Below are 27,404 nucleotides of genomic sequence, written 5' to 3' on the forward strand. Positions count from 1 at the left end.
CACTCAAGTTAATCACTGAAAACGTACTCCCGTTCGGGAAAGTCAGCTTGCACAAAGTGCGGTTTTAGATATGCATCCACATACAGATACATATGGACATTTTCTTGTTTATAATTAAAAATAAATAAGCAGGATGAGGGTGTAGCTCAGGGGCAGAGCTCTTGGTGTAGTGTGAATGAGGATCTCACTTCCATCCTCAGGACCATAAAAGAAGTAAGATGGGATGCAGATGGTTACCATATCGAGCCCATTCTTAGCCCATCGGAATTCCCGTGTAGTCAGTGAATTAGGCGTCCTCTGATGTGTGGCATCGCTTACACGCATCCTACAGGAAAGGAAGAAGTCCCCTCTGCACTGCGGTCCTGGCCGTGCGGAGAGAAAATTACACGCATATGCAGGCACGTAACATCAGGCCGCACTTGTTCAATACCTGCAACAGCACTGAGACTGCTGCACTGAGCTGTGGATTGACAGACAATCTCTTCCGTGCCCCTTTACGCCTGTGATGTGTTCACAGGAACAAGAAGTGCTACATTTGCCATCTCTGGAAGGCTGACTACCATACGGGACCATGGAGAAAGTCTGGGAGAACATAGCATAGATAACTCTTCAGATTACTTAAATGGTAGACACCTCTATGTTTTCTTTCCGTGGACGATCATTTACTGGCTGGTAGCATACACTAGACTCACCCCCTCCCATTTCCTATAATATTAGTTATAATTTGTGTCACACTGCAGTGTGTTTTTAAATTGTATCTATTCTTAACACCATATTTTCCCTAATGACACAGAATATCTGGGGGCTCGAGTGTCCTCAGCGATCTGATGGTGGGAACATCCAAAAAACGACTCTTAACAAGTTAGAGCCAATGGACTCCCTGCCACACAGGATCTAGATTCCCACTGGAGGTAGATGCAGTTTGTGTCATGACAGTTCTTATAGAAACAGAAACTAAGTGGGTGTACTGGTCCCCAGGGTGCAGTGAGGCAGCTAGCCCTGTGTCAGATGCAGGTGGTCTGCCCCAGAGACAGACTGCTTTTCTATGGCCTCACATCACCCTCCCATAATCCCAGCAGAGGCACCATGTGAACCAGGCACAACCGCAGAACACTGCCACTTATATTGTACTCTGCTTCCAGACACATCCCTCCCCAGGCCTGCCTACTGTCTAGTTAGAAAAATAGCATAAGGATATACAATGACCTGACTCTCGAAATCCCTATCCTTAGGAGTGCCCAACATCAGCTGAAGTGGCTAGGGAGGTATAGAATCAGTACTGGAAGGTTCAGTTGGCGCTGCTGACTTCCTTGGTGGGACCCTTTGCCTTGCTTTGCCTCAGGAAGACAGATGGGAACCTTCGAGGCAAAGGTGTTGGGGAAATTTTCCTCCATGCAAATTTTATCTTGCTGCGGAATCAAACACCAGTCTGTTTCTGTACGCGCCCGCTCATTTCCTCCTCACCACACGAGTCTTTTATTTGCAATCACGTTCGCATATTCTGGGCATTGCACGTTGGTTCAGTTCACAAGGGGAAGGAAACAGATAAGGATTTTGTTAATGGGTCTCTTTGTGCATAAAAAGAACTCCCATCTCCCCTCCCACACGCTGTCCTGAATTCCCCTCTTCCTCCTCCAAGTCTTACTTTTTCTCAGAATGTCTGCGTGCCTGCCGCATGACAGTGATTTTCCCTGGTAATTGCCTTCTTCAATAAGAAACTTTACAACAGCGAACCCCACAACACTTATGTATAAATCAGGGCTGCTTTAAGGCAAAAAAAAAAAATCAAGTAGAAAATTAAACATGGTGATTTTTGACATAAAAAAAAGAGAAAGACTCTCTTCGACACGAGTAGAATCTTGACTGCTGCCCCAAACATTTAAATTTAAATGATAACCCTCACCAGACCTGTGTGCACTTGAGTTTACGGTACAGCGTTTGGAGGAGGTAAATCGTGACTTTATTTCAGCATACTCATCTCACAACTCTGCCTCACTCTGCCTTTTACAAAAGTAGGGTGGGATTCCATGTAAATCTCAGTTGTAGAAATGAAAGTGATCATGACTTGGTAATACCCGGGGTAGGGGGCAGGCGCCTGTGCCCTGAGCTGACAGTGGCCAGCATGAGGTGAGAGCAGCATACCTTCTCTGGGCACGACCAACCCCACACACACCCCAAAGAAAGGATGGTGGTAGCAGTAGTTCTCTTCCCCTTGCAATAGCGACAACAAAATGATGCCACAGACAAAAACTGTCCCACCCACTCCATCTGTCCTTTGCTGTGCACCCACGGCTCCCTCATTCCACAAATTAATCTTTCACACATTTTCCAACAAAAAAAGTGTTAATGTTATAAAAGGAAAAAAAACAAGGAAAACAGAAAGGGCTGTGTAGAAAATAAATTAAATTTAAATTTGATGGCAGTTATGACTTTTTTTATTGACTATAGGAGCAAACACTCCCATCAAATTGGTGCACTGGCACATAATTAAAACTACAGGGCACCCTTAATGATCTCTGACAATGATCGCGTGTGCGGTTTTTTTTAAATATAGCATGCACATTTTGTCCAATTTGGGTCTTTTTTCCTGTTGCTTTTGTCCTCTTTCTGAGTGGGTATTATTCATGAACCGAGTCTTTATTATCTATTTGGCCATCTGCATAGCATTGGCCATAGTCCCCTGTATTGTAATTTTGAGTGAAAATAAGGACTATGGGAGATTGCAGCCCTAAAAATAATAATACTAGCTGTGAGAACTCGAATTAAAAAGAAGGAAAAAAAAAAAGCACGAGGGAAAGCACTTGGGATGGAGGTGAGGTTTGGAGGCACATGGCACGGAGGTAGGAAGCATGTAAACTGTTTTGGGAAATGGGATCTGGACGTTCGTTCTGAGCAAACCAACATCTACTCCCACTGCTGAGAGGCCCTGCTGAACGGGTGCTTCTTCAGGCTCTGGTGTCCTTCAAGGAAAACAAAAATCTGTTTTCTCACGAGATCCTCTTGTTTCAGAAGATCCTCCTGTTTCGAAAGTTTGTAGACCTCCTAATGGAGTGGTGGCCCCAAATTCTAGCACAGTGCTCTTTAGCCGATGATGAAGGTGTTAGGTCTTGAATGCTCCTGTTTGCCCATACCGGGTCCCTTGTTTTTAGTTCAGTGAATGACGATTTTCTAAAAATAAAAAAAAAAAATTAGAACAGTATTTTCCATTAAAAAAGATTGTGGGGATTGTAACTATAACTTAGTATTAGGTAAAGCACTTGCTTCCTGTGTATTCAGAAGGCCTTGGGCTTTATCCCCTGAAACAGATATGTATACATGCATGTGTGTATGAGTATACCTGTGTAATGTATGTATGCATGTATGTCCATACCTGTATGTATGTATGCATGTGTATGTATATTTGTATAGGTATTATGTGGGTATGTGCATACCTGTATGTATGTATGTGTTTATGTGTATCCCTGTATGTATGTATGTATATATGTATGTATTATGTGGGTATGTGTATACCTGAATGTATATATGTGTGTGTATATGTGTATACCTGTATATATGTGTATATGCGTATACCTATAAGAATTATGTATGTATGTGTATGTAGGTATATGTATGTATGTATGTCAATACCTGTTTTTATGTATGTGTGTATGTGTATATCTGTATGATGTATGTATGTGGGTATGGGGATACCTGTAAGTATGTATGTATGTATGTATGCATGCATGTATACGTGTGTATGTATGTATGTAGGTATTTTAATACCTATGTTTATGTATGTGGGTACAGGGATACCTGTATGTGTGTATGTGTACTGGTGAAAGATGAATGGACTGAAAACTGGTAGAACTTCTGCTTCTGAACGCTGCCTGATTTTATTTGGTTCTCTCCATCTGCCTTGCCTCCTTTTGACCTTTTCTTTCTGAAATTCTCCTCTTATCAGGGTTAGACTACCTTTTCTGTCTACTTCTCAGATTTTCTTGCAGCCACTGGGAGCCTATCAAAGTTAGCTGATTGAAAAATGGAAGTGAATTACCAAAGACACATATTCCTGGGAAGAAGTAAAGATATGGGACTACATTATATGTATAACAGTAATATTTTAGTCTCAGATGCAAAGGCAAATATTCTCCATGCTTTTAGTATATCTTGTAGTGTTTTCTCTTATTGAGTCCTATTAGAGGAATATACAATTAAAGCTACACACACACACACACACACACACACACACACACACACACACACTGCTTGCCTTAGTACTAAAGGAAGATGAAATCTATCAATTATCTCATGATGTAGAAAATGAATTATTTACTTATGCTTAATAGTGGCTTAAAAGAACTTCTCTTCTGTATTTCTCTCTTTCTAAATTGGTTTATTATGTAGATAGTAACAGCCTACATGGCATAAACTCTCCAAATTTGGAAAGTTCAAGCTAATGGCTTTCACATCCATACCGATTCACCTAAAAAGAATGCAGCAGCTCTCAAATCAAGACAGCTTCACTTCCAAAACAGCCTGTGCACGCCGGTTCACATTGAGTAAAACTTAGGCCATATTAGTTTATCGAGTTCCATAAGTCGATAAACTATTATGGGTTTAGCTCAACTTGCATAGATAAAGAGTACTGCCATTAAAAATGATTAACAGTTCACCTAGATGTGATGGGATATAATTTTATTATATTCTGCTTGGGAGAATTACATCTGCTTGGGAGCAGAGGCAGTTGGGTCTCTGTGAGTTCAAGGCTAGTCTGGTCTACGTAGCTAGTTTCAAGCAAGTGAGAGCTCCATAGTGAGACCGTTTCTCAAAAAGAAAGATAAATAAAATTTAGAGATAAGAGAGTAACATCCTTAAGACTGCTTTGATTATAGATGTTCTAGTGGTCTAGCAGTAGTAAACATTTTAGCACACTGACTGGCACACAGTTTTTAACTGGCATTATAAATTATATCCTGTGTGCTAGCATTATAGATTACCTCACTGAGATATGAAGAAAGTAAAACTATACTTTCGACGCTGGTTGTAGAGTTTGCAGTTGAATTTCTATTAAATTGATATTGAAGTCATTGGTATTTTAAGATCATATCCAGAGCCCTTGTGCAGTACTGTGAGAACCTGGGTAAATTGGTATTGAAGCTATTGATATTTCCCAATGTTACCCGGAATTCCTGTGTCGTGTGTGTGAGGCCCTGAGTTCAATGCCTACAGCTGAGGAGTGGAAAAGGCTAGATTTTCATTTAACATTTACTGTTTCATGTTTGTTTCTTCAAAGCTCCCAATTCTTCCTTAACAGCAAATCCATGGGCGTAAGCACTCGTACTCAAAGGCCAAAATACTTAGTCTTTTATGAAAACACAAGTGACTCAAACTCACGGATTTAAAAATATTTTGGGGCTGATATAATAGGAATGCTTTTAATAATATTTAAAGACACTCCACATTTTTTAAATATTTCGGCCAGCATCTTTTGCTCCAGCCTTTCTTTGACATTACTTCTCCATTCCCAAAAATATTACCCTATGCCACACTCCGTGTGGATGTTAAACATTGCTTTTGTCTTAGCCACAACTTCCAGTGGCTCCGATAACCAGAAATTCCACAACAGCCAGTGAGTGCCCAGGACCTCTCTCCTGCCTTACTTTACTGGGGCTGTAGTCATAGAGTTGACTAGGAAGACAGAAAGGGGGCAGCGGGTAAACAGAGCCCTTGCCCCGAGTGTATTCCTTCTAGCTCCAAGGCTGTCTTTAAGTACCACAGACAGATAATCTCAGCAGCCACGCAAGGAGAGAGCGTCTCAATCACATTTCTGACCGTATCCCTCCTTATGGCTGTGAGAGTTTAATTTTCATTTAAACAACAATAAATACAGGCATAAGGGTTTGAAATGAATTATGTAAGCCCTTTAGCCATAAGCGTTCCATTCTGCCACCGAATGAGCTGCTGTTCTCACTTTGTTTTATGGGCCTCCGAGTAGCCTGTGTTATTATATCTGCCAAATAAAAGCCAGCAAACCATGCAAATGAAAATATAATCTTTTATCTCTCACAGTCGCAGGATGCACCCAGATAGCATTTTTTTTTTTTTGTTAGTTCGGTCCTCTGCGGTGTGGTTTTCTCTGCTCTCAGAAGCCTCTCTTCTCATCAGCATCTATAGAGAGGAAGGCATCTTCATTTATATCCAACAACAGTGTATGTTCTCACCAGAGATGCTGGAGATCACTTATTCTGTTATATTTTGAGCTTGTCTGTCTGGTTCAATAGAGAATACGGACTTTTCCCTTAAATGCAGGAAACAAATAGATGATTTCTTTACAAACTACAACAAATTCTACTTTGGGGTTTTGGGGGTCTGTTTGTTTTAGGTAAAGGTTTTTATTTGCTTGTTGGATTTGTTGTTTTATAAGAAGCAGAGTCTTACTCTATTGGCCAGGAAAGGGCTTTTGTATTGTCCTCCCCTGAGATGACTAGCACTACAGGTGTGGGCCATCATGTATCCCCACACATAACGACTGGATGACTGTGACGAGTTAGCTCTCGGACCCACCAGTCTTGATTTAGGATCTTGCAAAGTCACTTAATCCTTCCCTCTGGACAAGCTCCTCCAGGCGATGAAAGTAACACCCCTTCCACCTCTAGGTTCTGAGAGCTAACTCATCTATAAAGATGAAGGGCTTTCCCCCTTGGTACTCTTACTGGTCTGCCTAGGCTGACCTCGGACACTTGTGTTTAAGCGGTCTTCCTGCCTGAGTCTCCTGAGACCCTGGAGTTCAGCACCATAACACGGAGGACAGAGATGCTATGATCCTACATGTCTCACCATACACACAGGGAGTTTCTCGGTTAGAGCAGCACACCCATGAAAGTAAACTGGAGGCTCAGCAAGCTGGCTCCGGGGGTTATAAGGTGCTCGCTGTGTAGCCCGACTACCTGAGTTCGGTCTTCAGAACATTTATAAAACTGGGAGAACCAACTTCATGAAGCTGTTGTCTGGCCTCTGCATGTGCTCTGTGGAATGCAGTCTCCCATATACCGTGCACACGCATCACACACACAATAACACATGAAGGGTTTTTTGCTGTTGTTGTTAATTTAGAATTTTATACACGAATAAGTACACTCCTCCCTCCCTCTCCAACTCTTCCTGCTCCCAACCACCTCTTCTAAAATTCAGGTGTTTTTTTTTTTTTAAGAATGCAAATTGGCTGGGTGAGGTCATAAATGCCCGTAATTTTAGCTCTTGGAAGGCAGCAGGGGGAGGGGGTACTTGGATACAGACTTGGAAGAAAGAAAGAAAGAAAGAAAGAAAGAAAGAAAGAAAGAAAGAAAGAAAGGAAGGAAGGAAGGAAGGAAGGAAGACAGAGAAAAAGAAGTTGGACATATATTTTACAAAGTAAGTTCTATATCAAGTTCTGCAGTTTGAAGGACATTCAGGTTATGTAAAACACTGCTTTTCCCTAAAACCCCCACATAAATGAAAAAGTCTTACTTTTCTATCAGTTCTTCTTATCCCTTCTTTTTGAAAATATTTTGTGTCAAGTAGCATCCTACATGCTAAGGACAGAAGAATCCTACAAAGAAGATAGGGACGACAACAAGTCACTGGGCGTGGAGTGTGGCTCCGTGGTAAAGCACGGCTTAACTTGAACAAGCCCCAGCACTAAAACAAAACAAATGAAAATAAAAACTGGGAAAGTATCCTAGATTGCGCACATTTTCCTGGATTATGTTTTCGAAGTAGCTCAACCTTTTTTATTTTAAAAAAGTTAAGGTTTATTTGATCTTTCAATTACGCGTATGCATGTATGTGGAAGAGGCTGTGAGACCCGGAGACCTCACAGGGAAGAGGAGAACACCAGAGGCTATGGCATCTTCTGGAAGAACAGGAGAGGTTGTAGCTGCTAAGCCTCTCCAGCCTCTGCAACCTTATTTCTTCCCAATGCTAATTTACGGACCTGGTAAGAGAGCCACTGTGTCAAACGTTTAGCCTAGCACAGGGCAGAAATCCCACAGTACCCACTGAGAGTGGCGTCCATATTTGTTTCTTTGATGCACTCATTGCAAGTGCCCAGTCTTTATCTTTAACTTTGTCCTCTTTCCTCTCTGCCTGTTCAAGTCCCTGAAGGATGGGAATAGAGCAGACCAGAGAGAGCCTTCCTTCCCTGTTTGGAAAGCAGACGGGTGGACACTGTTCCTGTCCTTTGCTCAGCAGCTGCCGTGGAACAATTGCATCCTCGTCCCCAGGCCCAGGCCCTGGATCATAGGGGTCCAGTGACTGTTGGATAAATCCATTTATCCTAAAATATGATCAGTGATGTCCACAACGTCCACATGCCTCCCTGAGAGGACAATAGAGCCCTCCAGTAGGGGCAATGTAAAGCAACTTCGGCGTGCTATGAAAACTCGCAGCCTATCTTAGGAAAACCTGGATTATTGCACTAAGCAGGTCTCACAGAGAAACCAGCCTAACCAAGGAGCGAGTGGTACAAGCGTGAGCGGATGCACACACCAAGGCGGTTAGCAAGACAAAGGTTCAGAAAAACCGGCGGCAGTGGTGAGCCCTGTATGGAGTGTTGGCACCGCTTTACTTATCCTGCTCCTCCGTGCTCCTTCCCCATGCAAGGACCACCATTCATCTCCCCTGGCGGCCTTGCCTTCTCTCCATGTCTTCCCTTACTCTACAGTTACCTCTTCTTGCTCTTCTTTAAAGCCGTCCCTTCCTTCTGCAAGGCTGCATCTAAAAAGTCCTATTGTGAATATGTTGTTCCCCGGTGTCCTGTGGCGGCCCTGTCTGTCTTAGGGAGCTGGTGTCTCTGCAGCTGTCCCCTACCCCAAGTGCTAAGGTAGCACTGAAGACTGACTGACAGTTAGGGTTGTTGTTGTTGTTTGAGATGAGTTCTGCTTACTCCTGGCTGGCCTGGAACTCACTATGTAGACTTTGCTCGCCTTGAACTTTCTTTAGGTCTCTTGCCTTTGTCTGCTGAGTGTTGGGAGTACAGGCATGCACCACCGAAACAGAATGCTTGCTATTATTTTTTTTTAATTTTTCTTCTAACCCAATGTTTCCTTTGGATGGGATCTGGTTGAATAGCCTCAGTGCTACAAAGTAACTTTCTGAGCAATGGGTTCTCAGTACAGGTGCCAGACATTATTAACTTGCAGAGACAGAAAAAAAGTCCCTAAAGAGGGATTTAAAAACCTGTTTGCTCTGAATTCATACTGAAGAACCACTTTCCCTATTGTCTCCCATAAAGTCATTACTGTAGATTCAATTTGAGATGCTTATTTTTTTTACCGAGTTTAATTTAGATACACATTTGCATTGTAAAATGGGTACTTTAAAAATAATCATTTTAGTCTTAAGCATAAATGCTAGTTCTTTGTAAAGGAAGTAACTTCCTGAATTGCATGTGATCGCTAAGGGCAAAGTAAATTTTGGAGTGAGATTTAACCTTCTGTCTGCTCTTTTTACACAGACTAGTTTGAATTTGGTATGTATCAAGACTTCTGTGGTAAGTGTTTAGAATTTCTTTATCACCAAGGGTTTTAACTAAAAGTCTTTTTTAAAATAATGGTTGGGATTGCTACACATCTACCAGACATCATCAGTATATTAGCCACTGGAGTGAGAATCACAATGACATCCATACAGAATAGAACAAATAAAGGGAGAGAGATTGATCCATGAGTCACTGGCGCCTAGTGCACGGCAGAAATTCTTCAGGAACCCTGAGAATGTCGGTCTGTATTTGCTTTTCTGACAAGATGCAAGTGCTCAACTGATAACTTTGGAGCATCTCTTTATCCTCTCTCCCCTCTGCCCCTTCAAGTCCATGAAGGGTGGAAAGAAGCAGACCAGAGCGAGCCTTCCTTCCCTGTTTGGAAAGCAGATGGGTTGACGACGCTGTTTCTGTCTTTTGCTTAGTACCTGGAGTAGATCAAGTGTGTAGTCTAAGCCCCACCCAACCCCTGACTGCCCCCAAGCTGCTTTCTCTCTACAGTGAAGAAAATACCTCATTGGCTTCTTCTATGCTCATTTGCACCCTGTATTTCAACACAACCCAATGGGAGTGGCCAACTGCCACCATGAATGATAGCATTCACAACTATAGAACTTTTATTCTTTTTTCAAAGCAAAACAAATTACTTTTATTTATCATGAATTTCATGGGATTCTAGAGAAATTCATACCCTTAGAAGACTTACAGTAGGTAGAGAGGGAGGCAAGGAGGAGGGAGGGAGGGAGGGAAGGAGGGAGGGAGGGAGGGAGGGAGGGAGGGAGAGAGAGAGAGAGAGAGAGAGAGAGAGAGAGAGAGGGAATGGGAATGGGGGATGATAATGTTATAATCTTTCTTGCTAGAACTTACTCATTTGGAAAAGTCACGTATGTGAGATTATTGTAGAAAAACCCAACGGATGAAATAAAGGCATTTTTTAGTGATATAAATTAATGTGCCTTCTAACATAACAGATAGGTTTGTTTCAGCATTTGGTTTCAGGGGACCGTGTGTGATCGTCAAGGACGGTAGTGTTGCCTGTGCCTGTATATTAGGTTGACATTTCAGTACATGCTAGCTGTTTGAACTCCCATTAAGAGATGGTAGCCAGGCTTTTTGTTTACCCAGCTTGGGGTGGAGTTGGGGCTGTGGATGGGTAGTACAGTGCTTGTCTAACATACACAAGGCCTTGAGTTCACTGTAAGCATTAGGGGGTGGGGGGAGGGAGTGGTCTAGTATTATGTATGAAGCAAATGATGGATACACACAAAGCAAGCACAGGAGTGACTATAAAAGCACCACTGTGTGTTCTTAAACTTCCATATGCCTTATGAAACAACATATTTTATAAGAGAGAAAAGACACTAAGAAAGGGGGCCACGGGTTAAAAAGCTACTGAATATCATCTGTACTTTCCCCCTAAAGCCTTGGAAGTCAACAGCCCTGGTTCCAAGCAAGCCTGAACTCTCTTGGCCTCCTTCAGCCCCTACACTGTCAGAGCTCCAACTTAAGAGTAGGCAGCTGAGAACTTGCTACACAGGAAAAACCGTTCTGAGGACACGGCATTATTTCCTCTCTTGCCCTTCACCCTCAGCTATTTTGAATTACTGGTGTAGCTCACTCTGTTCTCAGCACAGGAGTGACCCCACTGCCCCCGCAGCCCCATGCAAGGGCCTTCCCTTAAGAGTTTCTAACACTGTTTCTGGCTTAGGGGCTGACAATCTAATGTAATCACCTACAATGCCGGGCAATCACAGTTCAGAGATTTAATGTATAGATAGACTCCTATACCACACAATCTGTAGCCCGGGAATGACTTGATATATAGTGTGCTCTGCAGAATTATAAATGCGTGCACATTTTAAAAAAATTATTGGCTGGATATGGTAGTGCAGCCTTTAGTGTCAGCTGTTGGGAGGAAGGGACAGGCATTCTCTGTGAGTTCAAGACTGGCTTGGTCTAGACAGCAAGTTCCTGTCTGGTAAGGGCTACATTGTGAGAGCCTGCCTTTAAGAAGAAATCTTTTTATTATTTTGTAAGTGTGTGAATGCAGGTGAGCGTATGTGTAGAACTTAGAGGACAACTTTCAGGAGTGAGTTCTCGTCTCCCACATTGTTGAGGGAAACCTTACTATTGCTGCTGCAGAGCTTAATCCAGATGAGCCAGCTGTCAGGAGGTCTAGAGTTCTAGGTGCCCCCTGCCCTATGCATGAATCAGGCTTTTTAAAACTGAGGGGCCTCAGACCAATACTTATATCTGCTGAGTGGTTTCACTGGCCTCAAATGTACCTATGTGTATTCTCTCTCTCTCTCTCTCTCTCTCTCTCTCTCTCTCTCTCTCTCTCTCTCTCTCTCTTTCTCTCTCTCTCTCTCACACACACACACACACACACACACAGAGAGAGAGAGAGAGAGACAGACAGACAGACAGCAGATGACAGACAGACAGGCCCTCAAGGAATACACTTTTTGTTCACCATTGTGGTGTGAGTCCCAGTTTGTTTACTTTAAAAACTCACCGTTGCAGCTGTGTTTCCGTGCCCATTCCTTCCTTCAGACCACTTCAACCTGCTCTTTTCTTGGAGCCATAGAAGGGGTTGGGGGATGCTGGGAAGCTGAGGCAGGAGGATTCCAAATTTCGAGCTGTCCACAGTGGTACCTGTCTCAAATAGCAGAAAGTGAATAGAATCCTATTCCTGTGATGTATGGAAGGCAGTGAGTTTAATAGAAGCTTGAACAACCTTTTCTATTTTAGTGTGCCTTTTCTCTACAGATCTATAGATTAAAAATCAGAACCAAACATGGTAGCTGCCTGGGGTGCAGAAGCAGATTGGTTACTTGACTCTACAACTTCGAATACAGCCTAGGCAATATGGGAAGCTCTTACCTAAAAGTAATTAATCAGATTAAATTCTAGTCACACTTCCATACCTATTAATAATTGCTACACACCACACACCTTGGATTATCTAATCGTTCATTGTGCTTCTAATTCTACCTTTTTAGTAAAAAGTTACAACTATACATGAAATTGGTAAGTTTATAAACCCAATATTTAAGATTTACTCTCATCATAATCACGTTGCCTGTAATAAAATCAGTAATGGTTTTTCAATGCTCTGACTTGTGATCCACCAGTCACTCATTTATGGAACTAATCATCAAACCAACATTTATTCTGTTAAAACTGTTATTTTTTGACTCTTATGTTATGGAAATGGAAAACTTGTTCTCTAGCAAGAAATCTCTTGTATCATTTTATTTTCGGACTCCCGGAAAAGCGTGAGTGGATCAGAATTGTGGACCAACCTCACTCCTTCAGAGAGAAAACAATGGAGTATTTGCTCCAATTAGGTTAGTGTGGGTATTTTTCTTCACATTGGTTTTCACTGTGTGAGGTGGGCATGGAGGGTAGTCTGTTAGCTTTAAAACAACAATGGACTCTGTCAAGTCTCTTCGTTTCATGGTTAGTTTGTTTAAACTATTGTATAGGAGTGGGTGGACCTCTACCCAGAAACACACTTAAGGGGAGTTATTTGGACTCCGACATTTTATCTCCCATGGGTACAATGGATGGAGACTACAAACAGTAGCCCTTCTGTATACAGCACCTCTGACACCAATCATACTTTATTATTTGTTTTTCTATGTTGATTTTCCAACCAGAAGTATAGGTACAGTTTAAATGAAGGGGGTGGAGGAGGGAGGAGAAAAAATACATTGTACCAAGGACCTTGGATATGACTGTCATAGCAGTAAGGGGTGACAGACTGGCTTCCTTAAATATTCACTTAATTTGTATTTCCTGGACATACTTTTTCTGTTCTCAAAATGGATACTAGTTACGGCTCACAAGAAAAACAGCCCTGAAATAAAGCAAGCCATATTTATGACTTTCGACCCACCAGTGTCTTCTGGCTGTCTCTGGAACTGTTAGCCCCACTTGCAGGTACACTGTGTAAAACCGTTGTCAGAGCTGTGATTTTTGTTCTGGATGCCATAAAACGGAGTCTAAGTTTTGGTGGATAATCTGAATGTCCAGTTTTGTTTCAAATTTACGATTTGATATCCTGACATTAACAGCTACTTTACATCTATTAATCAAGAGCCTTGTAAGTTCCCTATTGTTAGCTTTTAATTGGTAAAGCTTGGCTTTATGAATACAAACATCTTTTTCCTTTTATCCTCTTGAATTCTCCATGAAAAAACATAGATTCCTTTTTGTGCACGCTCTCTCTCTCTCTCTCTCTCTCTCTCTCTCTCCCCCCCCCGTGTGTGTGTGTGTGTGTGTGTGTGTGTGTGTGTGTGTGTGTGTGTGCGTGTGTTTCATTCATCTAAATACTGGTAGCCCGGTGTGGTGGCTAATCTCAGCCCTTGAGAGACAGAGACTAGCAGATCTCTGTGAGTTCTGTAAGTTCAAGGCCAGCTTAGTCTACATAGTGAGTTCCAGAACAGCCAGACTATCTATGGAGAAACCCTGTCTCAAAAAGCCAAACCAAACAGCAACAAAAACCACTTGTAAACGCCCCTAGGGTGTAACATTGAGAATTGGTCTTTCTTCTGGGAAGCATGAGGTAAGGGATTCGGGTTGAATCTGAAGACTGCCCTGAGCACCTCCCGCCCCCAATCCATCATGAGGATTTAAGAGATAAGAGTAGAAACCATTATTGTTTCCAACAGAATATCAATATCAGTTTTAGCAATTGGGATACTGTGTTTTTGTGTTTGTGTGTGTGTGTGTGTGTGTGTGTGTGTGTGTGTGTGTGTGTGTGTGTGTGTGTGTGTGCGCGCGCGCGCGCGCGCGCGCGCGCATTAGCAATTCAATGTCTGATTTGCCCACACAATTACTTTCAACTTCTTTACTCCTTTGACTTGGAAGAAAGAGAAAGCAGATTTTGCTCAGCTGCACGGTTTCCTGGTGAGTTGGTTAGCAACAAGGCTTGCCAGTCAGGGTTCACATAGCAAAGAGTAAACACATTTCATTTAGACAATTACTAGTGTGTTGAGTTCCTCGCTATGCAGTTTTCTGTTTTATTGTCTTCAATTATTTTCTCCCCCGCTTGTTACTCAACTTTTTACTTGTGTGTTATTCTTGCCTTCCATTATATCCAGAGCAGAAATTTTCTACATTTCCTCTTTGCTGGTTAGCCACAAAGAACAGGTAGGGAGGAAGTTTATCTGAAGGGAGAGAGGTGCCACATGTCTCTGCCTTCCTTACAAAGCCGTGGCTCCTTACGCACCAACTAAGGAACAGGCTAAAGCGTCTACAAGTATCAATCTCACTGGAAAGGTCTAAGACCGGTCTCGGGGCAATGTCTTTGCTTTTCACGGTACAGACGGGACGCGGGGATCCTGAAGAGAAACGCAGCTGCAACTTAACTGAGGACGCCGGGAAAAGGCGCCTCTCACAGCCGCCTAGGAGTTTGCAGCTCGCATGCACCTGGCGACCGACACGGCAGGCCGGAGGCGGCGCGTCCCCGAGGACGCGGCCCGGGCCGGCGTGCACCGCAGGAGGGCCAGACTCAGCGGCCCCAGGCTGGCCCTGGCCAGCTGCGGCCCCGCGCGCTCGGCCTCCCCGGGACACCTGCCCCGAGTAAAAGTATACTTATGGCCGTCGCGGTGCACGCGGACTCGCTCGCTCCACACCCCCAGAGCTCGCTAGTCTCCAGCCTGGAAGCAGGCCCCTCCCCGCGCAGCTGTCGCCGCCGCCTGCGGGCTCCTTTCACTTTCTCACGGCCAAGTCACCCAGAGGGGAGCCACTGCCGCCGCCGCCACCGCCGCCGCCGCCGCGGTCCACGAGCTCCGCCCCTCCCCGGAAAAAACACGCCCACCCAACAGTCGCCGCCTGCGATTGGCGCGCGCAGGCGGCAGCTCCTGACCGCCACTCCTATTGGTTGGGCTGCCCCGTCAGTCCCGCTGCTTCTCCGCCCTCCCGGAACACCGCTCTCCTACTGGGCGCCACCGAGGCCAGGGGCGGGCCAGGGACCCGGGCCCGCCGCTTTCGCTCAATCGCTGAGCGGCCGGCGCGGGGCGGCCCGGCCGGGCGGGGCCACATCTGGGCCGCGCCGCCGCGTGCGTGCGTGTGCGTCGTCCGCCCCCCGCCCGCGCCCCGCCCGCCCCGCCCCCCGGCCCGGCGCCGCGCTCGCCCGCCCGCCCGCTCCCGCCCGTGCGTCTGGCAGGCTGCGGCCGCCGCTGGGCTGCTGCCATGGGGAGCCGTTGAAAGAGTGGGGCCCTGTGGCTCGGCCGCGCGCCTCAGGCTGCCAGCGCGGGCGGGGGGCGGCGGGGGCGCGCGGGGCCCGGGCCGGGGCCGGCGGGCGGGCGGGGGCCGGCGGAGGACGCCCACAAGTCCAGCGGCGGCGGCGGCGGCAGAGGAGGAGGAGGAGGAGGACGCGGCGGGGACGCGGCGACTCGGGCCGCTCCGTGTGAGTCCCCGCGCCCGCCCTGCCCCGCTGCCGACCGTGGGCTCCCGCCGGGCGGAGTTAGTTAGTGCGGCGGAGGGCGGGCGGTGCGGGCTCGCCTCGCCTCGCCTCGCCTGGCCGCGCTCCCCGGCCGGTGCAGCTGCGGCGCGGGGCGGACTCGGTGCAGCTGCGGCGGCGCCTCCCGGTGCGGAGGGCGGGCGGGCGGGCGGGGGAGGGGGCCGGGCCGCCGCAGCTGCAGCGCCCGGGACGGCCGCGGCTCCGGGGCCGGTGCAGCTGCAGGGCCGGGGGAGGGGGAGGGCGCGGTGCCGGGGTTGCGGTTGCCGGGAGGCCCCGGGGGCTGGCGCGCGGCGGCGGCGGGGGAGCGGTCGCCGCGCCGCTTCTTGCGACTTTTCTTTTGTTGTTGCCGCGACCCGGGTCTGTTTTCTCGGCCGTTGTGGAAGGTGCTTTCCTGCTGCACCGGCTCTCTGCCCTGCACCTCCTTCCCCGTGGTTTCACCCTTCCTCTTTCCCTGAGTGCTTTATGCACCGCGAACTGCGTGAAGATTTGCATCTCTTCTCCCACCCCGGAACCTCACACACACACCCGGGGCACCCTGCCCCCACCTCTGAAAAACAAACCCAGAACCTCCGAGGGTCTGCGGTAGCAGTGGACGGGTTGATCCGTGGAGTGGATGTCTTCGGGCCATTGCGGTGCTTGGGACTCTTTAAACTGTCACTCACCCCCACCACCACCCCACTGGGTAAACGGGGTGATTAATGTCGGATATAGTGGAATAGGGCGAGGGCATCTGTGGAAAGGAGGGTGTGTGTGTGGCAGGGAAGTAATATATCTATCTGCACAGAGTGCCTCCCGAACGAGTTCAGAATTATGTCATTCACCGCGAAGTTACAGAAAGTTAGGTTTGTGACTCGTGAGCAAGAGCAGGACACAGTTGGGGTTTTGTTCTCTAGCTCCCTGCCTCTGTTTTCTAAGGCGAGCCTAAGTGGTTGTCGCCTGGGTTGGGACGCTTGTGCCTCAGGCCCCAACTTCTTTTTTCTACTCCTCAACCTCCCAAGAGTCCGTGGAGATGTGTCTGATATTCATAGATGTCGCAGCACCTTACAGGGCACCCAGCGACCCAGCCCCGGTTACATTAACATTTCATCAGCCATTAGAAAAGATCCACAAACTGTAGCCAAAAAAAGTTCCCAAAGTCTACACTTGGCTTCCCACCCCTTCTGGTGATCACAACCCCCTTCCCCCCAAAGTGATAGAGTCCAAGGACAAGACAAAAGTGACGACTTTTCTGAGCAGGAAGACGAATGTGTGGTCAAACAGCCATTCTAAGTGACTGTAGCAGGTTTCGTCAGTTTATTCATTTGCCTCATTGAACTGAAATACTTTCCAGGATTTCAGAAGTGCAGTTTCAGTTTGTTAATGCTGAGAGTGGAAATTTGCACTAACGGCGGCGGTGTGAACTGTTTTCCTGGGAGGTAGTTGCAGATAAGTTGCTTAGGTAAGAAAGAAACAATAAGGCGAACCACGCTGAAGTAATAGTTCTTAATAAGACTGCCAACATTTCGGAGATGTCTGCCATTATCTCCGCAGGGGAAGGGGGGAAAAACATGCTGTAATAATGTTGAAATGGGACTAGAGATGTCAAATGGGTTGGTTTAAAAATATCCCTAAGCTGCCTTTGAAACTAGACGTTGGAGTTGAATAAAAGTGAATGTGGGTTTCCTGAATAGCACCGAGCTCGAGTGTGCTGTCATATGTAAGCCAGTCCACCAACTTGAGGCAGAAGTGTTGCGATTCCATAAATACAGTAGGACTCCATATGCTGAATTTTTCAATTTCTTCTGTTAGAAAGTTTGGGGGGAAAAAGGAAGACTTTGAAGTATTTTGTTTATACTAACAGAAGAGAAAAGTTCTCCTAAGAAAAAGCTGGTGGCAGGAGTGTAGAGGAGTAGCATATGGCATTAAAGGAGCACAGCTGGAGGTAGCATTTCCATCTGAACATGATGTCAGAGCAGCTGACAGCCTGCCATCCCTCAGCCTTTTATTCTAACACACAGACAGGGAGTTAGTGTGTGCGGATCTGTGGTGGGGAAGGTATCTCGTTCCTCTCCAACATCATCTCCACTTTGCATCTGTCTCTCTTAGTCTGCTTTTTTTCCACCGATGTAACAGACCTGCAGCCAGCAAGACTCCGAGGGAAGGACTTAATCAAGTTTATGTGTCCTAAAGGTAGGAGTAGCAGGAGATTAGGTCGAGCATCTTTGTGTTTGGGTGTTTTATCTAATTTTTTTAAAATCACATTACTTTTCTAATCTACTTTATGAATAATGTGAAATTGAGCCTCAAGTGATGGTCTTACTGGAGTTGGAGTCTTGGGCTTGCTTGGTTATTTCTTCTGTTTGGGCGAGTAAATAACTTTTAATACACAGAAATATTTCAAGTTTTCAGATGGTAAGAAGGCTTTGGAATATGGCTTTTGGAGATCACTGTGGATTAAGATGTCTTTTGTTCACTGCTGTTTGGATTCCTTTTGCTTGAGGGGGGCAGAAATAGTAAACTGTCTGGAATCCAGCTTTCAAACTTACACGAAAAGATTATTCTGGTTAAGAAGCTAGGTTGTGTAATTAATTCCACTGTGAAACCTTATTCTTCAAAACACTCGGCAAGCATGACTGGAAGCAGCATACAGCTGTAGTGCTTTTGAAACCGGAGGGTTTTTGTAGTTGGGTTTTTTTGTTGTTGTTTTGTTTTTTTTTTTGTTTTTTTTGTTTTGTTTTTTAAGAAGGAAGAAAGAAAGAGAACTTTTGTTCCTAGGAGAATAGTTTGACCAGTTTCCTCATTTCTCTTTCAAATCTATATTTAAGAGATCTTTTATTTCAACCTAACAATAATTATTTGCAGGAGTTTTTGTGTTAGTGACTAATTTAGAACTTGTAGATGTGAGCTGCCTGAATTGGCCAGACAGCTGTAATCGCACCCCTCTATTCTTAATCTCTTTATCTGGGCAGCAGCTGCCATATGGCTACAGTCAGCTGGATCAGATGTTTATAAGCTTCCTTCTCCGTCCCTCTCTGTCCTCTCAGCCTCCTAATTTGATCACGGCTACCTTGTGAGCTGCCCTCCAATCTTTATTTTTAGCCCTCTCAAGGATTAGGATTGATGTTAGCTGTGGGGCACTTAAACTGATTGTATTGTAAGTCTTGGTTTATTCTGTTGGTGGTGTCTTTCCGAAGGTGCGGGTCAGGATGAGAGTTTCGCTGTGTCTCAGCATAGTGTGGAGGAGAGAAGCCGTCTCTGGGTATTAACTGGCTTGCTCTCCATCAGATGCACTTGCTGAGATAGATGAGGGGAGCCCTGCCTTTGGTCCCAGGATGGGGAAGTGTGCTAAGCTCATCTGAGTTTTAGCTACCACAGTTGAATTTTGACCAGTTTTCCCTTCCCTTCTTTCATTCTCTCTTGCCAGAAAACATGGGAAAGATGCATAATTGGAAGAATAGAAGGTACTGGGGAAACAAAATATGTCAATTATTTTTGAAACAAAGTATTTTCTGTTGGATACCTAAGGCAGAGCCAGAAAAAAAGTTTATTTATTTTGTTTTTTTTTCCTAGGAAGGCTTTTAAAAATACTAAATATTTAACTCACACAGTTTTTGCACTTCATTTTATAGTGGTAAAAGTTTGATTAATTTTAATATGAAGTTTCTTTTGCCCTATAGCAGATCAAAGTTTAGATGAAATTTTTCATAGTTAACAGCCTCTCTGGTTGCTAATGTTGTTGAAGGAAAGGATCTACAAAGAAACAGACCCCCCCCCCCATTCATTTTTAAAATGTTTGGATTTGTTCATAGTAAAGATGATCTTTCCCATCTGTCGGTGCAGTTCTGTCTGATCTTCAGGGTGTGCAGTACCTGCAAATCTTACAGCACCAACATCTGTTCTTGTATGCAGGGCTTTTGTTGTTGTAACACTCTGACTTTAAAGTAAGTTGTTTGCCTATTCTGGACTAATTATGCAATTTCATTTTTTTTCCCCACAACTCAACCAAATGTGTGTGTGTGTGTGTGTGTGTGTGTGTGTGTGTGTGTGTGTGTGTGTGTGTTCAGTCTGGGCTTTCCAGGTAGTCGGGTATCAAAAGTGATACAAAGACTGGCTGGACATGTTTTCTTGACTCTTCACAATTTGTGTGGGACTTTGCCTGGTATTAGAAATTCTCTCCCTTTGAAGTTAAAGCTGTCTTGTAGGTTTTGTGGGATGTCATTTGATGAGTCGTTGGTTAAATTTCTGGAAGAGGTCTGAGTTCTTGTTCTCAGTAATAGGCTAATGGAAGGCTTTAAACTTGACCAGAAGTTCTGAGAGGGGTGAGTGAGTCCATGGTGACTGCATTTAGGTTGAGCGTGTGACTTGGGTGTCCTTGGGGCGTGAGCCTGATTTAAATTCAGACATGTAACTCTCCACCACTAAGGCGGATATTTTTAAGTGGGGACTAGAGTCTAAATTCCTGACCAGTCTCTAACCAGAAACTCCTCTTTCCAGGTTATGAAGACAGTATGGAGTTCCCAGACCACAGCAGACATTTGCTGCAGTGTCTGAGCGAGCAGAGGCACCAGGGCTTTCTTTGTGACTGCACTGTTCTGGTGGGAGATGCCCAGTTCCGGGCACACCGAGCTGTACTGGCTTCATGCAGCATGTATTTCCACCTCTTTTACAAGGACCAGCTGGACAAAAGAGACATTGTTCATCTGAACAGCGACATTGTGACAGCCCCCGCTTTCGCTCTCCTGCTTGAATTCATGTACGAAGGGAAACTCCAGTTCAAAGACTTGCCCATTGAGGACGTGCTAGCAGCTGCCAGTTATCTCCACATGTATGACATTGTCAAAGTCTGCAAAAAGAAGCTGAAAGAGAAAGCTACCACAGAGGCAGACAGCACCAAAAAAGAAGAAGATGCTTCAAGTTGTTCGGATAAAGTCGAGAGCCTCTCGGACGGCAGCAGCCACATGGCAGGTGATCTGCCCAGTGATGAAGACGAAGGCGAAGATGACAAATTGAACATTCTACCCAGCAAAAGGGACTTGGCAGCTGAGCCTGGGAACATGTGGATGCGATTGCCCTCAGACGCAGCAGGCATCCCCCAGGCTGGCGGAGAGGCCGAGCCACACGCCACAGCAGCTGGAAAAACAGTAGCCAGCCCCTGCAGCTCAACAGAGTCTTTGTCCCAGAGGTCTGTCACCTCCGTGAGGGATTCGGCAGATGTTGACTGTGTGCTGGACCTGTCTGTCAAGTCCAGCCTTTCAGGAGTTGAAAATCTGAACAGCTCTTATTTCTCTTCACAGGACGTGCTGAGAAGCAACCTGGTGCAGGTGAAGGTGGAGAAAGAGGCATCCTGTGATGAGAGTGATGTTGGCACTAATGACTATGACATGGAACATAGCACTGTGAAAGAGAGTGTGAGCGCTAACAACAGGGTACAGTATGAGCCGGCCCACCTGGCTCCTCTGAGGGAGGACTCGGTCTTAAGGGAGCTGGATCGGGAGGACAAAGCCAGCGACGATGAGATGATGACCCCAGAGAGCGAGCGGGTGCAGGTGGAAGGAGGCATGGAGAGCAGTCTGCTTCCCTATGTCTCCAATATCCTGAGCCCCGCGGGCCAGATCTTCATGTGCCCCCTGTGCAACAAAGTCTTCCCCAGCCCCCACATCCTGCAGATCCACCTGAGCACGCACTTCCGCGAGCAGGATGGCATCCGCAGCAAGCCTGCCGCCGATGTCAATGTGCCCACGTGCTCTCTGTGTGGGAAGACTTTCTCCTGCATGTACACCCTCAAGCGCCACGAGAGGACTCACTCAGGGGAGAAGCCCTACACGTGCACCCAGTGCGGCAAGAGTTTCCAGTACTCACACAACCTGAGCCGCCACGCCGTGGTGCACACCCGTGAGAAGCCCCATGCCTGCAAGTGGTGCGAGCGCAGGTTCACGCAGTCCGGAGACCTGTACAGACACATCCGCAAGTTCCACTGTGAGTTGGTGAACTCCTTGTCGGTCAAAAGTGAAGCACTGAGCTTGCCCACTGTCAGAGACTGGACCTTAGAAGATAGCTCTCAAGAACTTTGGAAATAATTTTATATATATATATATAAATTATATATATATATATACATATATATACATAGATCTCTATATAGTTGTGGTACGGTCTAAAAGCAGTCTTGTTTCCTGGAACTGAAAAGTTGGAATCTTGTTTTGCACTTTAGAATAATAGCATGAGAATCTCACTAATTTAGCATTCTGATAAAGAAACTAGAGAAGTCACAAGTAGAGAGCTGTCTTTCTTTTGAGGGTTAGGCCAAGTTAGCCAATAAAACCTTCTCAACAAATGGGTCTGTCGCAGAACGCCTCACACGGCTTACTTTTGTACACACTGCATTGTCTTGAGCACTTTCCTTGTGCTCCACACTGTTTAGTTTTGTTTTGTTTTCAGAGTAGAAATCCCCTCCAGTTTATAGCCTCTTTATATGTCTCAAATTGCATGAATATTTTCTGGCTGTTGGAAACCTGAATGCTTTTAGACCCAAATGGAAAATTTCTGAAATGCTGGATTATCTATTTTTAAACAAGCAGTTGACTTAAAACTTTCTGTGGCAACTTCTGGTTTTCTGATGGTCCCCAGTGAGAGAAATCTGACAGTACACTGGGTCACTGGGACTGTCTCTGTGAAGGTTTGCTTGAGATGAAAAGGATATTGCAGCTTCAGCAGTGTTGAACTGTGTGTTTAAAATGTGAATTACTGTTCTTGTATACTGTAATTGATTACGCGGGCTGGGGGGGTCAAAGAACTTGACAGGTTGTGTTGATGCTCTTAGTTGAGTCTTGAAAAGTAAATATTAACGCTACAGAAATGCATGAGTTTCAATATATTTTTTGTCTTTGTTTGCATTGTATAACTTTAACGAGTGAGTTTAAAATTATTTAATTTCCTTAGAAAAATAGCACCATTTGGGAAAAAAAACTGGTGTTACGAAGAACATAAATGCACTGTTTTTATTTTTATTTTTATTTTATATAATTTAAATTGACTTTTCCCACGTCTTTAAGTTTGAAACTGTTAAGCTGAATAAAAACTTAAGCTGCAAATCGATAACTTCGCTACATTACAAGGAGCATAGAAATGTTTACAAACGGCTTACAGAATTGCATGTGCAGGGTCCATCCACACCACACTTGTAATTGCACAGAACCCATGCCAGCTCAGAGTTTAGGTGTACACACGTACCCAGCCGAGTGATTTTAGAGTAACTACTGCACAAATTGACAATAGGTCATAGGTCATTCTCTCTCTCTCCCCCCCTTTTGCTTCCCTTTTCTTTTTCTCCCCTATTTCCTTTCCTTCCCCCTACCCCCTAACTCATGAAAAGACTCTATGGACTGAAAAGCCCCAGGCTGAAAGGACTGAACTGCCTTGATTGACATGGGGAAGGGGGTTAGTAGACTGTGTATCGGCAGCACAGGCTGCAGCTCGACGTGTGGGTCTGATGGCCAGCGTGCAGGGCAGAGCATTTTGCACACTGTTTGTTTTCCTGTCTTGCACTTACAAATAAGGTCTATGGGAGTAGCATGGAAAACGGTTGTTGTTTTTCCCTTTTTCTTTTTTAATTGCTTTTGTTTAAAATTTGATCGCCTTAACTACTGTAAACATAGCCTATTTTTGTGCTTAAGATACTGAATGGAAAACTCCATTGTGTGTTGCTGGACTGTTTTGGAAATATTTGGTCAAATGTATGTTAATTTGGCTGTAATGGCATTTAAAGCAAGCAAACAAACAAACAAAAAAAGCTGTGAAAATGGCCTTGGAGCATTATCTTTAGTTACTTGAAGAGTTTCTGGGTTTTTTTTTAATACAGTTTATGTTAAAATAATCTTTATTAATTTAGAGAAGACAATCAATGTCTGTGAAAGAACGGACTCTTTGGATTTTTTTTTTTTTTTTGTGGTCATTGTGAGTGATTGCTTTTTCTTTTCCTTAGTTTCACATTCTTCCTTTGTTGTAAATCTTAGACTGACATCTAGCTTTGACAATCATAGTATGTTTTATTTCCTGAGGGGGAATAACTTACAATACTGTTTAGTTTTGTACTATTGGTGTGTTGGTGAATTTTTAAACTGTGTGCTAACTGCAATAAATTATATGAACTGAGAATTCCCCGTGTGCTTTTTGTATCATAGCCGCACAGCAGACTTTGAGGTTGGCGTAGTGCATGGCATCTCTATTTTAATATCAAGTTTTATTCGGTTTATGAGCTATCAGACTGCTTTAGGGTTACCCAAGTGGAAATGTGCGCCTTCTCACCATTGAAGAAGACACTACATGCACATTGAAAAATACAACCCGTCTTTCCAGTATAGATCACGACTCTTGAGATAATTCCCTAGAAATTGTGAATGCAAAGACCTTGAGGTGGCAAAGGTAGGTTTTCGTAATAAGCTGCACAACTACTAACCCATACACAGTGCAAGTTGCTTTCCATGCATGATTTTATCCTAAGTTGATTGGTCAAATCCATTCTCCCATGTTCTGGCTTTAAGTGGAAAATTGGAGGAGACCGGATGTCTTAATTTGGAAGACTGCTTGGTTAATGAGTGGAAGTCTAGGCAATTGAATTAGCAGGCATTCAGTTGTTCAAGATGAGCTGGGCATGTCCGTTTTCCTTACCAGCATTCAAAAGATCCTAGTGTTTTGAGTTCTAATTTTAAAATGTATTTCAGTAACGTACCGTTAGAACTATCGGTCCCCTTTGTCACTGCCCCTGCCTCCATTTCCTGCCTGGCGGTTGGGTTTGTGTCTGGTAAGGGCTGGTTGACTCTTGGCATCGACAGAACACATGCATGTAGAAGGACTTTGACACACTGGCCCTAGGTTGCAGTGGGGCCCAAGTCCTGAGGTTGTATAAATACTAAAGTCTTAAAGCTATCCATAACTCCTAAAGATAAATATGGTAATAATAACTTTCCATTACACCAAAAAGCCCAAGGTTAATTTTGTGGGGGAATCCATAGTGTGAAACACCATTTATTTAGAAGGTCTTTGACGACTTTGGCTAGACGCAAAGATTTTTATCATAAAGTAGATAAAAATTTCCAGTTTGGAGTGATACATTCAGTTTGTTTTTTTTTTGTTTTTTTTTTTTTTTTTTACATTCAGTTTTTAACAGAGGAAGTAATATAACACAACTCAAAATTGGCTTTAAACAACTGAACATTTCACATGACGGGGCAACTTTTATTTGACCTCCACATAGCCATTCCCTGAGCAGCTAGCAAGTGAGAGACTCTTGTCATTTTCCTGAGAGTTAAAGCTTCCCGAAGAGGCTGAGGACTTATGCACCATTCAGTCCCACGACTCTTCATTTTAAGTGAGCACTACCTTAGCAGGCTTCACAGGCTAGACTCATAAGCATTCTATGATTTAGAAACAATGTCTTACAATACCGCACAACAGGTACAGAATGCTATTACACAAAGGGTCCCATTTGGCATGTGACACGCAAGAACCCATTGTTCCTCCACTGAACTGAGGAAAAAGTTGTCACACAATCCAGTTGGAAACCTGTAAAAATCAGGCCCTCCTTTGACATCTGGCTGATTCCTAAATACATGCTAAAAATATGGTTTCACTTACTTTTGAAAACATCTGTTTCAGGTAATCAATTATTCCCTGGATTGCTGTGGGCCCAGCATTGTGTGCTAGGTGTACCCTGGGGAATAGCTGACGAGTAGAAGACACTAAGGATGCGGGTTGGGGATTTCCTTCCTAGTTAATTATGCTATCAGATTAATATGAGAACCATGTAGAGTTTACCCTTAACGGACTTCACATGGGCCTCTAAAAAGAGGTTTTTGGAAGGTTAGAAAAAGGTGAACGTTATTTAAAATTATATATTACTCACATTAAGTATTAAAAAAAAAACTTGTCTCCCCAAGTAAAATTTTTATTTGAACTACTGTAAGAGAAACTGCTGGATTCTCTTTAACCTTGGATTTCCTAGTTTTACAGATCAAATACTCATAAAATGCATTTTTAAAAAACCTTGAGAAACCCCATTTTTAAAAATCAGATAAAACTTTTTAATCCCTTAAGATCTCAAAATTTCCCGCAGTTTGCCTATATGTTCTCATTCCTATAACGTTTAAAATCTGAGTTCTAGCCTAACAAAACCTCGCATATCTCTGGGTAGAAAAAATTTAATTGTAGACATCAACCTAAATTTTGATTGTATTTATTTATTGCAATGTTTGAAAATGCTAATGGAGTGTAGTGGGTGAGGTAAGTGTGAATTTTGAAGTTCAGGACAGAAAAGCTGTGTCACTTTGATTAAAGTCCTCTGCCATTGAAATACTGAGCATAATGTCATCTTAAAAATAAAGCAGTGGCTTTAGTTTTTAAGAGAAAATAAATGGCTTTTAGGAATTTAATTTTGGCCAGAGTCCAACTTTATTACGCTGACAGGATTTTGTCCCTTATGTTAGAATATTTATTTATTTATTTATGTATTTATTTATGTATTTATTTATGTATTTATTTATGTATTTATGTATTTATGTATTTATTTATTTATTTATTTATCTTTACCTTTTGCCTGCGGAATTCTGGCAAAATATCCGTCGTTCCTTGGTCTAGACATGCAGTCACTTATCTGACTTAAGTCAACTTCGCTCCAACAGACTCCTAGCCATCTCCACGCTGTAGAGCCTCGCTCCGGTCTTAGCGACTAACAGCAGAGGGGTCAGCTACATCTTAGGATGGCATTGAGAGCCTTCAGAAATTCATTTTGACAGGCCATTCAGAAATTAAGCTTTTAGTATTCTTGCAAATCAATACCTTTAGGAACCCTCGCCTATTTTCATGATTACTTATGGAAGAAACTGAACCCCAAATGTGAAATGCTACGAGGAGACGGAGTGGCTGTTTAGAAATGGACCGGCCAGCACCAATAGTTTGAGCAGTTCCTTTTTTCTTATTTCTTTAAAAATCCAAGTACCTTATCATGCTCTGCTTATGCTAAATGCATTGCAATTAATTCTCCAATTCAGACATATAGAAGAGTTTTACTTTCTTGTATATTCAAGCCCTTGAAAGAGGAGGGGGACTGGGAAGGGGGTTGAGGGGAGGGATGAAGTACCCAGTTACCTTCTCTAATTCTATTCTGATATTTACTAATCTCTTCAGTTTCGAGCTTTATGTGGGCTGATGCTTTTCTTTAGTTGAAAGGGTAGCTTTAACGATATCCTTTAAAACCAAAGGCTGCGGGCTGGAGAGATGGCTCAGTGGTTAAGAGCACCGACTGCTCTTCCTGAGGTCCTGAGTTCAAATCCCAGCAACCACATGGTGGCTCACAACCATCTGTAATGAGATCTGATGCCCTGGTCTGGTGTGTCTAAAGGCAGCTACAGTGTACTCATATATAATAAATAAATAAATAAAATATTTAAAAAAAAAAAAAAA

At 44.1% G+C, this 27,404-nt stretch overlaps 1 protein-coding gene and 1 long non-coding RNA gene across 12 annotated transcripts; one reads left to right on the forward strand and one right to left on the reverse strand.

Annotated features, from left to right (window-relative positions):
• Window positions 1-1,450: 1,450 nt before the first annotated feature.
• LOC102549740 (uncharacterized) lies at window positions 1,451-15,291 on the reverse strand. Of its 4 annotated transcripts, XR_005492660.2 has the most exons (4): window positions 12,012-15,291; window positions 7,486-7,567; window positions 6,047-6,147; window positions 1,451-3,168 (listed from the first exon to the last, which is right to left on the reverse strand). It is a non-coding gene; the product is annotated as an uncharacterized LOC102549740 (long non-coding RNA). The 4 variants fall into 4 exon arrangements; XR_005492662.2 differs by lacking the exons at window positions 6,047-6,147; window positions 7,486-7,567 and having other exon boundaries at window positions 12,012-12,151; window positions 13,398-15,291; XR_005492661.2 differs by lacking the exon at window positions 7,486-7,567.
• Window positions 15,292-15,644: 353 nt separating this feature from the next.
• On the forward strand, window positions 15,645-24,101 carry Zbtb18 (zinc finger and BTB domain containing 18). 8 transcript variants are annotated; one of them, XM_039091072.1, is made up of 4 exons: window positions 15,777-15,914; window positions 17,299-17,406; window positions 18,054-18,137; window positions 20,442-24,101. In XM_039091072.1, exons 3-4 carry the CDS (start codon window positions 18,125-18,127, stop codon window positions 22,022-22,024), a joined length of 1,596 nt encoding a protein of 531 aa, XP_038947000.1. In that variant the 5' UTR covers window positions 15,777-15,914; window positions 17,299-17,406; window positions 18,054-18,124; the 3' UTR covers window positions 22,025-24,101. The 8 variants fall into 8 exon arrangements, with proteins under 8 accessions (NP_073169.2, XP_038947000.1, XP_038947002.1 ...); XM_039091074.1 differs by lacking the exon at window positions 15,777-15,914 and adding an exon at window positions 15,961-16,095; XM_039091073.2 differs by lacking the exon at window positions 15,777-15,914 and adding an exon at window positions 16,532-16,650.
• Window positions 24,102-27,404: the final 3,303 nt, after the last annotated feature.

Source organism: Rattus norvegicus, chromosome 13 (genome assembly GCF_036323735.1).
Source record: "Rattus norvegicus strain BN/NHsdMcwi chromosome 13, GRCr8, whole genome shotgun sequence".
NCBI lineage: Eukaryota > Metazoa > Chordata > Mammalia > Rodentia > Muridae > Rattus > Rattus norvegicus.